The 15,612-nt window shown below is 40.1% G+C and overlaps 3 protein-coding genes and 1 non-coding gene across 8 annotated transcripts in view; 1 reads left to right on the top strand and 3 right to left on the bottom strand.

Moving 5' to 3' along the window:
- The window catches only part of mtrr (5-methyltetrahydrofolate-homocysteine methyltransferase reductase), a 30,444-nt gene extending 22,558 nt beyond the window's left edge, over positions 1–7,886 (bottom strand). The window contains exons 1-9 of one of the 3 annotated variants that reach the window (XM_086306102.1): positions 7,793–7,886; positions 6,675–6,819; positions 6,092–6,245; positions 5,802–5,919; positions 5,175–5,679; positions 4,972–5,085; positions 4,710–4,866; positions 4,529–4,617; positions 2,047–2,227 (exon numbers count right to left, since the gene is read on the bottom strand). In XM_086306102.1, the coding sequence (XP_086162228.1) occupies positions 2,047–2,227; positions 4,529–4,617; positions 4,710–4,866; positions 4,972–5,085; positions 5,175–5,679; positions 5,802–5,919; positions 6,092–6,245; positions 6,675–6,818 (1,462 nt within the window). In that variant the 5' untranslated portion in view covers position 6,819; positions 7,793–7,886. Of the gene's footprint in view, positions 1–2,046; positions 2,228–4,528; positions 4,618–4,709; positions 4,867–4,971; positions 5,086–5,174; positions 5,680–5,801; positions 5,920–6,091; positions 6,246–6,674; positions 6,820–7,394; positions 7,570–7,792 lie in introns of those variants that run through there. The other 2 variants (XM_086306101.1, XM_086306100.1) reach the window with 2 other exon arrangements.
- Positions 7,887–8,102: 216 nt separating this feature from the next.
- On the top strand, positions 8,103–12,068 carry cct5 (chaperonin containing TCP1, subunit 5 (epsilon)). The gene is made up of 11 exons (XM_086306096.1): positions 8,103–8,337; positions 8,723–8,783; positions 8,946–9,110; positions 9,310–9,508; positions 9,973–10,165; positions 10,325–10,474; positions 10,604–10,723; positions 10,884–11,069; positions 11,165–11,302; positions 11,405–11,585; positions 11,752–12,068. The coding sequence occupies exons 1-11, from the start codon at positions 8,233–8,235 to the stop codon at positions 11,877–11,879; spliced, it is 1,626 nt and encodes a 541-aa protein (XP_086162222.1). The 5' UTR covers positions 8,103–8,232; the 3' UTR covers positions 11,880–12,068.
- A 31-nt stretch (positions 12,069–12,099) lies between these two features.
- cmbl (carboxymethylenebutenolidase homolog (Pseudomonas)) lies at positions 12,100–14,204 on the bottom strand. Of its 3 annotated transcripts, none has more exons than XM_086306098.1 (6): positions 14,081–14,130; positions 13,578–13,795; positions 13,344–13,451; positions 13,099–13,241; positions 12,928–13,019; positions 12,100–12,807 (listed from the first exon to the last, which is right to left on the bottom strand). In XM_086306098.1, exons 2-6 carry the CDS (start codon positions 13,790–13,792, stop codon positions 12,628–12,630), a joined length of 738 nt encoding a protein of 245 aa, XP_086162224.1. In that variant the 5' UTR covers positions 13,793–13,795; positions 14,081–14,130; the 3' UTR covers positions 12,100–12,627. The 3 variants fall into 3 exon arrangements, with proteins under 3 accessions (XP_086162224.1, XP_086162225.1, XP_086162223.1); XM_086306099.1 differs by lacking the exon at positions 14,081–14,130 and adding an exon at positions 13,900–14,040 and having other exon boundaries at positions 13,578–13,792; XM_086306097.1 differs by having other exon boundaries at positions 12,101–12,807; positions 13,578–13,792; positions 14,081–14,204.
- An 834-nt stretch (positions 14,205–15,038) lies between these two features.
- On the bottom strand, positions 15,039–15,112 carry trnat-agu (transfer RNA threonine (anticodon AGU)). Its single transcript has one exon. It is a non-coding gene; the product is annotated as a tRNA-Thr (tRNA).
- Positions 15,113–15,612: the final 500 nt, after the last annotated feature.

The following is a 15,612-nucleotide window of genomic DNA, read 5'->3' as shown; positions in this document are numbered from 1 at the left end:
AGAATAAATGAGATAGAAATGTGGTTGCACATAAAAGTATATACTTCTCGAGATTTATGGAGAGTTTCTTTGGCTGTGCATGGACTTAGAGAAGTTGTTAGCATTAAGGCGTTAAGTGAAATTCTCCTCAGGAAGGTTTTTGCAGCTTTTAATAGCCTGCAAATGCTAATTTCAAGTTATTTCTGAACGAAGGACCTGCTAGCTCATGGTTTTCCGAAACCATTTAAACATTTTCTGTGGCGTTTTTATTGCGACTTAAGTGAATAAAGTGGGAATAGAAGTGATAAGCAATCAGTTCTCTGTGGCCAAGAAATTTCATTTTAAATTTAATGCTTTTCCTCAAAACAGAAGGGCCAATAACCTCTTGGGATACAGACATATTCCCTTTACTTTACTTTAGTGAGGATTATTTTGTTCTGCAAGTTTAAGTCCAGCAAAAAAGTAAAAGAATAGAAAAGAAAACTGCACCTTGGTACGATTTCATTTGAGGTCTGCTGTAAAGTAATTGAAAAAGATGCTCATGGACAGCATTCAGTTCCCAGGGGCTTTGACCCCAAAGTTTTTATCTAACACTCTGTACGAATCAATGAACTATCAACACGACATCTGGCTCTGAAAAGTGGGCATCTTTCTCAATTTAGACCCAGCATCTACTTTTGTAACCAGCCTGCACTTGGCCAAAGACATGTGGGTCCAGAGACATCTCTCCTCATTATTTACACTTAGTGTAAATCAGCCTAAACCCTAATCAGCAAATGCCTGCCCTTCAGTTGAGGTAATGAACCAAGAACACTGCAAAAATACAGCAGTGTACTTTAACAGCGACACCCTGAGTCAGAGTTTACCATTAACCTATGATCCAAACTGACCCTGTGCATTCGTGTCCTTGCAAAGCTCAGTGGTTTACCAGTATACCAAATAACAGCTGCTGCCCTGAGGGGTCTGCAACGCCGCATTCTTCACGAGGGCACGGTTGTCCCCGTTGCCAATTTCTGCATCAGTTCACCAGAGTAAAAGGTGCTGTGGTTGGCAAGTAGGCCTAAAATAGCTGACATTGGGGTAGGCCAGGAGCTGTGACACAGCTGTTTTAGAGGACAGCTCAACTTGTATATGAAGCTGTAGCCAACTAATTTCACTGTCTGCTAAGTTTCAGTCAAAGCTTATTAGATCTATACTGAATGAATGACCAGCCAACTATCTTAATGAGCTGAAAGGAAAATGTTAGTTTCTTACCAACAGTTCACACCAAGGGTCAAAAAAACAGGAGACGATAGGTGGCAGACAGCAGGGGAAAAAAAATCATCAATATTATTAGCACAATGCGAGATCATGGATAAACTTCAAAATATATATCTTGACTTGATATATATCGTTATATTTACAAAAAACTGGAAACAAAACAATATTGGAGCTGCAGATTTTAAAATGAGACGAGGAAGTGAGCGTTGACCCTTTGGGGAGCCTCTTGATGCCCTCTCTCTGACTGTTAGGTATAATTAAATGCTCTGACCAAATCAACCATGAGCCTGTGCTCACAGAACAGGGCTTTACTAAGGCTACAGTGACCCCTACTGGATGAAAATGATCCAGTCAGACAAACTGAATCACAAAAGACAGAAGGCAGGCGCGACAATAACACGAGGTGTTATTAAAAGTGAAATAAATAGTTCTCAAACAAATAATTCCACTGACACTTAGTGCGGGTGCAGTCAAAATCCCACTCTCACGTCAATCACTGTAATTCTCCTTCTCTTTAAAGCAAATTGAAAACTTGTTTTAATTAAACATGCAAGTTTGAAAAAAAATGCAATGATTTTTTTGAAGACACTGGAAAAATCCAAAACATAAAATACACTTATCTATGATAATAGGTCAAAATTATGACTAAAACTGATTTTTATCACACTGTGTATTTTAGAGAGACTTTCAGAATCCCCATTAAAACCTGGAAAAGATCACTTTATCAATGATGATTATACGCTCTGTTAGTCGGTGGAAAAAAACAGAAATGTTCTGTCTGAATGAGCTAAGAGGTGGGAGTCTGACCTATAAGGAGGCTGAGAGGAGGTGAGCAGGATGGGAAGGCTGTAAGAAGCTCCAAAACGCTGAGGCTCGGGTCTCTCACATACAGGTTGTAGTCTGCAGCACCTTGTTTACTGCAGAGCTCCTGCAGTCTCCTCCTCTGCACGCTGTCCCCTGTATGCTCCACCAGAGCTCGCAGAAACGCCTGACAGAGACACAGAAATCAGATGCGCTGTCACCCGAAGCTGTTCTGCACCTCCGTCAGCCACAATTGTCGTGACTTTTACAAAAAGGAGAGCCAGCCACACTGTACACAAAGTCTGAAATCTAAACAGGTAGACCCTGACTCCAACCCCATTATGTAGTACAGCTATTTTAATATGCACAAAGCCATTTCTTCCACTACAAAATTATAATTTTCTTTTTTATATAAAAAAGAGAAAAAAAGGCCTTTAAGACGACTGAGAAACTAGCAGAGGCGAAGAAGCAATCTTTTAATTCTCAAACAAAGTCCTAAAAATCGATTAATGCAATCAATTACCCAGTTACATTTGCAGAGGACATGCTGCGGTTTAATCGGCATTTCATTCGTTTCATTAGCAACTGCTTGTTATTTTTATTGTAGGCAGCAATTAAAATAAAAAGATTAAAGGGATCACAAAGAAACATTAAAACGCTTCTGCTTAAAATTTAGTCTGCAACCATGAATCAATCAGATGCTGTAATCTGAACTTTAAGTATTTGTCAAGAAGTGCTCTGTATAATCTCAGTGATTCATTACAGCTTTGACTGCATGTATGCAAAGATTTGTGGCACGTTCTTCACTGCACTGGATCGAGTGTAACATTTTTCTCAGCAGAATTGGAGAATCGGGATGTACAGCTATATCTCCCTGTGTTTGATGCTGCTACACATAAGACTGGGAAGTCTCATTGCCAAAGAACCAGAGGTTATTATCTTTCCCGATCCTAAAAAAAAAAAAGTGAAGCTTAAAAATTGCTGGCTTTAGTGAAACAGCTGAAGTACATTACACAGGCAGGTGTTGTAAAATAAAACATTTACTGTCTTGTAAGTCTTTAAACAACACAGTGGCAGGGAAAAAAAATCTATTTATGTGCAGGAATTTAATAGAGGAAGCTGTGAACAAAACGTCTATAAAGACTTCTGAGGGAACTGAACTGAGTGAAGCCGTTAACGTTTAAATGTTCTACATCTTTCTGACACTTTATCAATTTTTTGGGTGCAGTTCAAAAAGAGTCTTTAAATAAAATCCAAGCAGAATTCAATATATAATGGCTCGCTAACTTAATTCATGATTATGACAAAGCAACTTTTTATTGCACAGGGTTTTATAAGCGTGTCAGATATTTTGAAATGCTTAACGAGAAAAAGGAACCCATCCGTCTTTTTTCTTCCACTTATCCTATTCTGGGTTGCAAGATGGAGCAGTGGAGCCTATGCCAGATATCAAAAGGAAGAGGCGGGGCTGCTAGTTGCCAGTCTGTTGCAGGGCTAACACATAACACCTACAGTCAGTTTAGAATCATCAGATAACCTAAAATCTCTTTAGATGCCTTTAGACTGTGGGAGGAAGCTGGAGTACCTGGAGAGCGAGCATGCAAACTCAGACCCAAGACCTTCTTGCTGTGAGGTGACAATACCAACCACTGCTACTCCCAGAAAATGTAACCTTTTTAAATAAATGCAAACCTGTAGTGTGCGTGTATCATTAAATATAAATTGTGTTTTAAATGTTGTGCGATTTAAGGGTTTCAAAGGGAATCGAGCACTGGATTCAGACCAGTATTTACAATGACGTGCTTATCAGAGCTTTAGGGTTATTACCATATACTGTCATGTTTTCTGCAAGTGTGTAGTGAAGAGTAAATAACTGATACAGCTCATGCCAGATGGAATTTTCTTTTCACTTTTTCTCTTTGTTTTTCATTAAATAATCACTTAAGCTCTCTAATTAAAAAAAAAACAAAAAAACAATCAAAATAACAAGATGATGTGAAAATAATAACTTCACCATTAACAGTTTCTAATGAATCACATCTAAGGAATCAGAGGAAACTACCGCAGGCCACATCGCCAGCCAAAGCTCACAAACTGACGAAAGCTCAACACTTGGGCAATTTGACATTTTCACGCACCAAATGTGAACTTAATTTTAACGTTTCAACAGAGGGATCACGGAGGTTAAATGATTATTTCAGCGTTGGACCAGGACTTAGTAAATCCAGCCTTGCCTGAGCGTATTAAACCAAACTATACAAACACCTGCAAATCTTCTGGGTCCAGACCCGCTGCTGACTCACACTACTCGACACATTTTTCTCCCAGCTTTGACACAACAAATAAAAACAACGTGCAGGTAGCGGTGTCAGAAAGACACATTCCCTTTATTATGCTAAGACAGTAAAATAACAAGCAGATTGTCACATGAAAAAGTGACTTTGTTTATGCAGCAAGTAGCTGCAAAGCAATATAGGGAAAATGGTACCTTCTTAGGAACACTTCTGATCTCCAGACACCATGTGAGCAAAAACAGGAGAGAAACATTCTGTGGGATGTAGGGTGGCACCTGGGCACCTTTAAGAGGGGAAGAAGGAAAATTAAAAGGATGAGCTTAATGGGGTCCATATTGTGTGTTATTTTCAAGAATGTACCAGTTGTAGTATTACCTTTTTTCTTAGTGTCTTTTTGCAGAGAAATATTGACATGGTGGTTCCTTTGGCTGTGAAGGCCCAGCCTGTGGAGCATGTGGTCCACGTCTGCGGCCCTGTTTGGGCAGAACACATCAAAGGAATCCCCTGGTTGATAAGCCAACACTGGGTAAGCCTGAGAATGGGAAAAAAGAAACTTACAACACTGAACTTGCAATCTAAATCTTTACTGGGGATTAATTAAAGCTTCATTTAAATGAGAATCTTTTCTCATGCTTACAGAGATCTCCAGTTCCAGGAGAAGTGCTGTCTTGACTGCATCTCCACTGGTCAGTTGAACTGCCTTGGATATAGGCACCTGATGAAGAGCCTCTTTGTTTAATGGCCCCACAATCTAAAAATATATATAAATAAAAAATTAGTGGCCAGTGAAGGAGGAAACATGGGCTAAATCCAAGTTCTAGCAGCAAGAACATCCATCACCTCTTCCATAGTGTCCACCTCCTGAAGAGAAACATCTAGATAGGTAGGAGGCAGAGCAGGAACATTGAGCGAGGACTCAGACAGGGGTGGCATGGAGCATGACAGTGAATGTGCCAGTGCAACGTGGGGAACTCCAGTTTCCTCTGTGTGTGTTTTTGATGCTGATGTGGAAACACTGGCAGCGTCACCAGACTGGGATGCCAACCCAGGGCTCCCCGCAGGAGAAGCTGGCTTGAGATCAGAAGCGGCAGAAACTGAAGATGAAGCAACAGATGCAAATTTGGAGTCCGCGGGTACAGATGCTCTGACTGACTCGCAGTTCTGCTGGTCAGCGATGCTTAAGAGGTTCAGTTGGACATCTGGAACTGATGAATCTGGAGTTTCTTTGGTTGAATCCTCTGGGCTCTCTTTCAAGTGAGCTGTCCCAACAGAAGCCATTTTTGATAAGGATTCTTTGATAGCTTTCCACAGTCCCCCAAGCCAGGGATCCACAACCAACTCCAGCCTAGAGAGAACAAAGTTCACAAATGACAGCAGCATAAACAAAAGAAAACAAATATGGGTTTAATGTGTCTGCATGTGCTCTTAAAGATGGATGTTTACATTTTCTTTCTCTGCAAAACTTACCCTATACCATCATCTGCATAACCCGTAGCATAGAATTGCTTGGCTCCGAGTTCTTGTAGACGGCGCTCAATGGTCTTGCCACAGTTGCAGAAATTTGCATAATTTGTGTCTCCTAAAGCTGGAGCAGACAGAGGGAAACAGATTGAGACTCTCCAGCAACTGTTCAGAAAGTAAACAGCGCAATGCTCTGCATCGTGATGATATATACAAACATGTTTTTCAAATTAAACTCCCATACGGACAGATGAGCTACAAGGAGCGCTACCACAGACCCTTATAAAAGAATTTACCTAAAAGTGCATAAGAAAGGTGCTTATAGTGGTCAGTGGAGAGGGTCTTCCTCTTGATGCGCTTTACAAATTTTAAGGCATTATCCGGCGGTTCCCCATCTCCAGTAGTAGAAACAACAAAGACCACTGGGGCACTCTCCTTCTCCAAATTGTACTGGAACCAGTTATGTGAATGACGAGAGAAACACAACCATCAGTCAGCATCATATTTATTAAAATGTTGTTGATGTGTTGTTTGGTATCATTTTTCTTATATTAAACTTTTTTAAACTATCGCTGAACTGAGGGCGACTTGGTAAATATTTTACTTTATACAGATATGTACTTCACCTAAAGTGATTGTATTTGTTTTATTGACATATTTATGTTGTTAATTGTTGTTGATATTTATGCTTTTATGGTGTTAGAGCCTTCATGTGTTAATCTTTTTCTACCATTCCCAAACTGGTGCCTTTATGGTAAAAATTCCCTTTATACAGATGCTAATAAAGCAAAGAAGAAAGGGACAATATCTTCATTATTTGGGAAAAGTACATCACAACACACGACTAAGATCGCTACATAAATGAAAACTAGAATGTACCTTCTCGTTCTCATTCAAGCAACTGAGATCAGCAACCAGCCCGTGCTCCTCCGCCTCCTCGGCTATCCCTTCTGCTATGGACTGGGCTTGGCCCTTCTGAGACCCATACAGGACCACAAACCGAGGCTTCACTTCACAGGGCATGCTAGAAAATCCATACAGAAACGAAGTCATTTGTGCAGTGTGTTTATAACTACATGACATTTTATAATTAACAATTTTCACAGTAGACCATGGCTGCTCTGATCGTGTGTCTCAGCAAGGACTTAGTGCACACAACCAGGAGGCTAATGCTGATTCATTTTTATGTTTACAAACTTGCTATGTCCACTCGGGTGTGAAGGGTTGTCAGCGCAAGCATGATGCCAAAATTATGTAAAACAAAGATCAAGCAACAGATGCAAATATATCATTACTCATACCTAGTACTAAGAAGTCGATTTGCTACCTATGCTTACCTATGTTACCACAGCGTACAAAGGAAATCAAAGGAAGTGTTTGTAGACCGGCTCTAACTGCATATCTAGCGTATTAATGTAGTTCTGATCACAAACATTTGTGCTTGTAATCTGTGGTAAACATACAGAGGCGCATACAGTAATTTCAAAGATACATCAACACATAGATGGACTTAGTGGACATGACAGTGACCGTAATATTTTATTTTTTCTAAAGGTAAGGAAAGAAAAACAGGTAGTCTTTACAGGTGTTTTGGCTTACCAACATCCGTGAACATTTGACAGGTGACAGACAGACTGCCACAGAACAACCTTCGTAGCTTTCGCAGCCCTGGACACCACCATCAAGTAACCGGACGTTACGTCATTTCTTGACGTTTAGAGAAGTTACCATAATAGTGCACGTGGGTATTAGCGTGCTGTTTCATACGTTTCATGCATTTCCGTGAAAAGCAGCGGATTTACATTGATAGCAAAGTTACAAGTTTCGCTAAAAGTTAGTTAGAGGCGACAGCTAACAACTTAATTCTGACACATCGCATTTAGGTCACGTTGTCAAAGTATAAGTCCCGTCTTTAAAACACGAATCTTTGTGAAATATGCTTATATGGAATTAAAATCAGATATATCTAGTGTATTCAGTTCTCTGTGGGTGTTTACCTTTACAAAAGTGCGGTGAAAATCATACAGTAATATGTCCTGCCCTTCCCATGGAATTTTATAATATTGTCACTGCAATTCACGCGAGACCAGGTCACAGACTGAGATTGAACGAGATCGGGCGAAACCATATTGTAAAAAAGTGTCTTTTTACTTTAATTCTTACAATATTCTAAGTGCGATGAGGCGATAATTTTTTTTTTAGAATATGTATAAACTTTTTAAATTTCTTAATGCTATCTTATAAAGAAAGAGATTACAACTATGTTATAGGATACACTGAGCAGTACTTGGTTCCGCCCTCTCCGCCCGCGGAGCCTTCCAGAAGTCGCCGGCGGACCCGTGCGGCTCACAGCTTAGTCACACTCCAGATTTCTATTATTAAAACTCATTATTTCATTCTTTATATACTTAATACGTGACCCAATCCCTCCGTCAACATGTCCACTTTGGGGACACTGGCTTTCGATGAGTATGGAAGGCCTTTTATCATCATTAAAGACCAGGATAAGAAGACACGGTTAACGGGAATTGACGCATTGAAGGTACAATGGGCTAGCAAGCGCTACACAGCTTTTCGTTAGAAAGCTGCTGTTTTACAGTTAATTTAATGAGTTGGGTACACAGATCTCGTATGACAGGTGGATTGCGATTACTAAGCACAGGTTCATCATGTAATCTTAAGTTGTTTGTGCAAGAGCATCTCTATAGCATTAGCCAAATAACTAGCCAGTCATGGTAATGGTGGGGCCCATGTGCTTTCTGTAATGCGTTTAGCCGGTAGGAGCTGCTGACAGGGCTGTGCCCACTTCTCTCATCGGTGATGCACAGAATTTTAGGTTTGGGGGTTTTCAGGCAAAGGGAAGTTATACCTATCTTTGGAATAAAATAAAAACGTGTGCGTGACTCGGAAATGTTTCTATTTTGCAGTCTCATATTATGGCAGCCAAGGCAGTCGCGTCAACGCTTAAAACGTCTTTGGGACCAAATGGTAAGTCTGAACCAGTGTAGTGTTGTCATACCAAACTGTCCAAACGGTTTGTTATTTTGAAAGTGAAGCATTTGTGTTTGAAACTATATGTCATTATTGCTTTTCGTGAATTAGAGTTGGCCGTTAGAATACCGATTTTTAACACTTATTTCTCCTGTGCAGGTCTTGATAAAATGATGGTTGACAGAGATGGAGAGGTAACTGTCACCAACGATGGCGCCACCATTCTCAGCATGATGGATGTGGACCACCAGATTGCCAAGCTTATGGTGGAGCTGTCAAAGTCCCAAGATGATGAGATTGGTGATGGAACCACTGGAGTTGTAGGTATGGAAAAGGAAGATGAGGATGTTGTTTTTTTTTTTTGTTGTTTTTTTAATAAAAAAAGAAATACAGACTTGGGACTACTTGGGAGAAGTTCTGATGCTCTCAATATAGACTGTTCCATCGTATGAGGGAACTTTTATCTAAACTATGGTTGTAGATTAATTAGCTTTTGCATTTGCATCTTCTCTGTTGCCCTCAGTTCTGGCCGGAGCTCTGCTGGAACAGGCTGAGCAGCTGCTGGACCGTGGAATCCATCCCATCAGGATCTCTGACGGTTACGACCAGGCCGCACGTATCGCCACCGAGCAGTTGGACAAAATTGCTGAAACCTTCCCCTACGATCCCAACAATACAGAACCTCTCGTTCAAACAGCCATGACAACACTGGGATCCAAAGTGTAAGTCCCCCATACAAAATATTGTTGGGTTATTTCTTTTTGTTTATTAGTGTTATTTTTACTATTATGTTATAAGTAATACAATTAACAGTAATTATTTTTGGACTAGTTTCCTCTGCTTGTCTACATTTCCAAATGCTCTTTTGACCTAGCTGGCACGTCTTTTTCTACATTGTCATAGAGCAGATAATAACAACTGTCAGTAGAGAAATTTCCTGATTATTATTCTGTTTTTGAGTTAAGGAAGGGAAAAGATGTTTCAATACATTTTGTTTAACAAAATCTCTAAAGTTCTTCCAGCATGGATGCAGAAATATTTTTGTTCATTTTAAATGAACCTGCACTTGTGTTTCTGTCAGAACTGACACAGACTTATCATCATGCAACAAATGCAAAACCTTTTTTCAGTGATTTTGCAATAGCATTGTTACCACGCTTTATCTAAAGTTCTGTTTGTCTTTCAGCATCAACCGGTGCCACAGACAGATGGCAGAGATTGCAGTGAATGCCATCCTCACTGTGGCTGATATGGAGAGGAAGGATGTCGACTTCGAGCTCATCAAGATGGAAGGCAAGGTCGGAGGAAAGCTGGAGGACACACAGCTCATCAAGGGAGTCATAGTCGACAAAGAGTTCAGCCACCCCCAGATGCCCAAGGTATGATCGATGGGAATTTGTAACACGATGTCATTGGCTGTCTGGTGTTTGATCAAAAAGAATCAAATCAGTTGAAAGTTTCTGGGGCAAAATAAATGTTTCTGTTCTGACCTCCATCTGTAAAATTTGATTAACAGCTTGTCCTTTGTTATTTCACAGGTTCTGAAAGATGTTAAAATTGCCATTCTTACCTGCCCGTTTGAGCCTCCTAAGCCCAAGACCAAGCATAAGCTGGATGTGACTTCTGTGGAAGACTACAAAGCTCTCCAGAAATATGAAAAAGAGAAATTTGAGGAGATGATCCAACAGGTTGGTACCCTCAGTCTGTTAACAACTGATGTTTAACCATTTCATTTATTGACTGATTAACATAGAAATCGCAGCCGCAAATAAGTATACACATATCGGCACACATGCTTATGGACACGTTTATTTTAGGTCAAAAGTAATGGGGCTAACTTGGCCATCTGCCAGTGGGGCTTTGATGATGAAGCCAACCATCTTCTGCTGCAAAATGACCTGCCTGCTGTGCGTTGGGTTGGAGGGCCTGAGATTGAGGTAAGACGAGATGCAAAATTACTCTTTAATCAAACACTTTTTTTGTCCTTTGTCACTTTGATCAGTCAGGTATTTGCAACTTTTTGCCATATGTTACATCAAGTACAAAATATAAAGTGGAGTTTATGTTGAAGTGTCGATATCAATTGTTTGTCTGCAGTTGATAGCAATAGCTACAGGAGGCCGCATTGTCCCGAGGTTCTGTGAGCTGACACCGGAGAAGCTCGGCACAGCTGGTTTGGTGAAGGAGATCTCCTTCGGCACTACCAAGGATCACATGTTGGTTATCATGGAGTGCAAAAACACCAGAGCTGTGACCATTTTCATCCGTGGAGGCAACAAGATGGTGAGCCCAAAAGCAAATTCATAATTACATGTTTTTTGTTTTGTTTTTTTCCAATTATTATTCCAGTTTTGATTAAGTGTCATCTTTCTTGATAGATCATCGAGGAGGCTAAGCGTGCTCTCCATGATGCTCTGTGCGTAATCCGCAATTTGGTCAAGGACAACAGAGTCGTGTACGGAGGTGGTGCTTCAGAGATCGCATGTGCCCTAGCTGTCAACCAGGCTGCAGACAAAGTAAGAGAAATTGCATCAGAGACTTTCTGACCTTAGCATTTACGATAAACATGATTGTGTTCCTGCTCGACTCTCATTGACATCTGTCAATTTCCTTTTCAGTGCCCGTCATTGGAACAGTATGCCATGAGGGCTTTTGCTGATGCTTTAGAGGTAATCCCAATGGCCCTGGCTGAGAACAGCGGGCTGAACCCCATCCAGACCATGACAGAGGTCAGAGCCAAACAAGTCAGAGAGAACAACCCATTCCTGGGCATTGACTGTTTACACAAAAACACCAATGGTAAGCAACCACCTGCTCTGCACATAATACACTGCAGTAGATACTGAACTAAACATGGCTTCAGTCTGGATTACCACCTTTGGAGATGACATCACTGCACTTCAATGTTAAAGCACAATGATTTATTGAATTCTTTTTTTTTTCCCTCCCTTCTTTCCCCCTGTAGACATGAAGCAACAGCATGTGATCGAGACCCTGATTGGCAAGAAGCAGCAGATCCTGCTCGCTACTCAGGTAGTCAAGATGATCCTGAAGATAGACGACATCCGAAGCCCCGGGGAGACCGAGGACTGAAGCCCTCCTGAACACGAGAAAGGCTCGGGCGCCCTCTTAAACAAATGCCGTTCTAGAGGTTTTCAGCACTTCCCCGAGCATCGTGTCCAAGCTGCACCACGAATCGCTATTTATAGTTGGATACAACATGTTCAAGCTGTTGTAGTACCAGAGTCACCATTAAAATGTTGGTCTGTTGAAATTTCCACACTTTTGCTTTCAAGTTCTTTCTTTATTTTTTTATTCAAGAAGATATAATTATGTAATGAATCCATGCACTCTTGAAATAGTTCATATTTATTGTTTATGATCTGAGATTAACAAAACAGTATACATATAGTTTTGATATAAATTCTTATTTCACTAACAATAATATCATAATTTCCTAAACCCCTAAGATAACATGGAAGCTTTTTTCTGCTATGGCTTGGGGGAGGGGGGCTTTTTGCCTATATAAGTCAAAATTTTGCTTCAATATATCAAAATTTTTAGTTAATACCTTTGAAGGTCTTTATTGTCAATATGGAGTTAGTAAGTTTCAAACCAAATTTGCAGTCAGATATACAATAACCTGAAATTTTGATTTACGGATGGCAAAAAACAGTTGCTGATACAAGCTTCCATAAGACACAGGCATCAATATTCAGACAAAACCAACAGAAAGACTCATTACGAGCACCTCTTACAGATCGTCTTATAATGTTCTGATTAATTATTGTGGATATGATTATATAAAGCAGAGTTTTAAGGTGTTTCCTGGCATTCATATTTACATGTACGTGTTGAGCCAGTTGAGCAGGTCTTTTCTGGCCTCCTGGATGTAGGGTTTGTCAGCGGGGTTGATGTCCTCTCGCTTGCGGTGGACAAATCCGTGAGTCTGACCAGGAAATATCTTCACCTGGTAGTCCACTTTGCATTTCTCCTTCAAGTTGGCTTCAAGAGCACTCACCTGATGGGCAAAAATGATGTCAGCGCACATGTCATGGCAGAAATTCTGAGATTTTTAAGTTAACATTGTCTGCATACAAAAGTTGCTGCTAAAACTAATCGGTCCACAACTCACACTAACCTGGTCCAAAGGGATAACGCTGTCATTCTCTGCAAAGACGAACAGTGTTGGACTCTTCAGCTCATACCTGTCCTCTCTCTCTCTAACTATTCCTGCACAGGATCACATAAAACCATAACAAAAACATTTTCCGTATGCCATGCCTCGTGTTCTGCTGTAACAATGGCATACCATAAACAGACACTCCAGCTTTAATCTCTGGATACAGTAAGGCCAGGTAATGTGTGGCAACCCCTCCCCAGCAAAAGCCTACTACTCCGATATGTTTGGCTCCGCATTGATTCTTCAGGAACGTCAGCACTGCATCCACCTCTCTGAGAAGGAAAAGTTCAATGAGTGTGCGCTATCACACAAGGTCAGAAAGCTATCAAAGCTATGAGTAGCTGCTGCATTACGTAGTTCACGCGTTTGTTTACTTGTTAATAGCTGTCGGCTTCTTGTCCTGAAGCCACTCTTGAAAGTTGGACCAGTCTTTTGTTGGACTCCAAGGTTCCTTTCCAACAAAGAAGTCTGGACAAATGGCTCTGCTCACAATAAAACAACAGAAAAAGGAGGAATCAAAATCTCACAAAATCACTGATTCTAGAAATCCTACATTCGCCTCAGGAATCTCAATCCAGTCTATCAATGAGTCAGTCACATAAACGCACATGTATCCATTAGCAGCAAGCATGTCAGCCATGTATCTGGTGTTGGGAAGCTGCCAACCGAATATGTCTTGAATGACAACAATAGCCTTGTCGGATGCAGTGGATGGTTTTACTACATAAGCTTTAAAGTGCTCCATCTGGACCTCCTGGCCGAGCGCTCCATACTCCATGCGATCACCAATATCGCAGGGACACGGCTTGGCTTCGTTTGCCATCTGCTGGCAGAGATGAAAACAGAAGCACAGAAAGTATTGGTAAAAAAAGGAGAGCAAAACTGGGATGTATTAAAATTTTAAAAAAGAATAATGTCCCGTGTGCACACCTGGACTCACTTGTGACATTTGCGCAACAAAGCATGACAAAGCAAAATACTTCGACATGCTTTGCTGCACAACTCTTTTCAGTTAAACGATTCCACTCCTTCTATATGTTTTCCATGTAAACTAATGAAATCCAACACTGGACAGAAAAATCCGTTTGCAAAGACGACGTGAGAAACATACCTTGCTGGTTTGCGAGTTTCTGCGTAGCTGCCTGGCTGAAAGTCAAAATCTTGATCTGCTTATAAAGAGGGGAGAGAGCTAGCAGTTGGACAAAGTTGAAATTCCTTTCCACTCCCACTTTCAAAATTAAAGTGATAACACTTTTATGACTTTCTCCATCCTTTCTTTCTTTCTTTCTTTCTTTCTTTCTTCCTTCCTTTCTTTCTTTCTTTCTTTCTTTCTTTCTTTCTTTCATGCATGGTTACAGGGAATATTTTTATGCTGCAAACTGTACGCGTCCTATTTTTGAATGAAATCAGTTGAATTTAAACTGTATTTAATCTTTAAACAGGTGAGAAGTGACTATCTGGGGACAAACCTGGTATTGTTTTCATAGTATGTGTGTCTGTAACTGCAAGTCATGCTGACTGATATTTTTTCTTTCCTATCTCTGGCTTGCTTAAATGGGATAGGGTTTTGTTGTTTAGTGTTATTAATTGATAACGTATGTATGCAGGGAGTGTCAAACATAAGAATAGCATAGAATGGCATAGGATAGAAACATGAGCCCAGAATAACCCCGGAAACGACTCCAATCGGGCTGGTTTTGCATAGATTTGGGACTTTTTTCCTTGTATTTTTGTTTGGGGTTTTTTTGTTGTTTTTTAACAAGAGACCCACATTAACACAAAAATAAATGAACGAATGAATTTTTTTGATGTAAAATGATGAAAATGTTCACTTTTGTAATATGAGTTAATGATCTACTCTAACGTCTGTATTTTTACAGATTTATTTATTAATTCTGGAAAATTTCTTTCATTTCATTATTTTTAGCAGCAGGATGTGCTCATCACATTGAAAAACATAGACATATTGATCTTTATCTTATGTTAATAAGATTAAACGTGTAGTAGTTCGGCCGTTTAAGATTAAAGTGGACCAAGAAGTCAAATTAAATTGACGACGCTTTGCAAAAAGGCACCGCTGGGATTCGAACCCAGGATCTCCTGTTTACTAGACAGGCGCTTTAACCAACTAAGCCACGGCGCCGGTGCGTGGCAGACCGCGTATTGCTGTAGTGGCTCATTGACTGGTGTCGAGACTTCACATTTTAATTTTGTTATTGTTATTCTTGCTCTTTATTTGATACGTGTACTTTTCTAATACAGAATATTGGTTTATAAGTACAGAAACATATAAAGAGAGCGAAATAAAGTTCCAGGATAAACGCTGAAGCTCATTTTTGAGTGTACAAGTATCAGTGTACAAGTATTGTGATGACAAATTTGACCACATATTTATACTTAAGTACAGCTCTTATCTGTTCGGAAAAACCTCCCAATAAAAATGTTTGTTCCTGTTGTTCCTGCAGAATTTAATGTTTAATAGTGACGTCTACTTGACACTTTTAGTTCTTATTTTCGAAATATTGCAGGTGCTCTTTCTCTCTCATTGTATGTAACTTTTAATTTTGCGTCTATCTTTTTTTTATTTCATTGCATTTTTATTATTTAGTTTTATTTGAGTAAAATATTACACGAAATACAATC

This window comes from Aulonocara sp. 'chitande type north' Nkhata Bay, linkage group LG9 (genome assembly GCF_057382095.1).
Source record: "Aulonocara sp. 'chitande type north' Nkhata Bay isolate Kocher_YH1m ecotype deep benthic linkage group LG9, A_spYH_male_GT1.1, whole genome shotgun sequence".
NCBI lineage: Eukaryota > Metazoa > Chordata > Actinopteri > Cichliformes > Cichlidae > Aulonocara > Aulonocara sp. 'chitande type north' Nkhata Bay.
The sequence above is the reverse complement of the archived record's forward strand: the minus strand, read 5'-3'. Positions and strand labels throughout refer to the sequence as shown.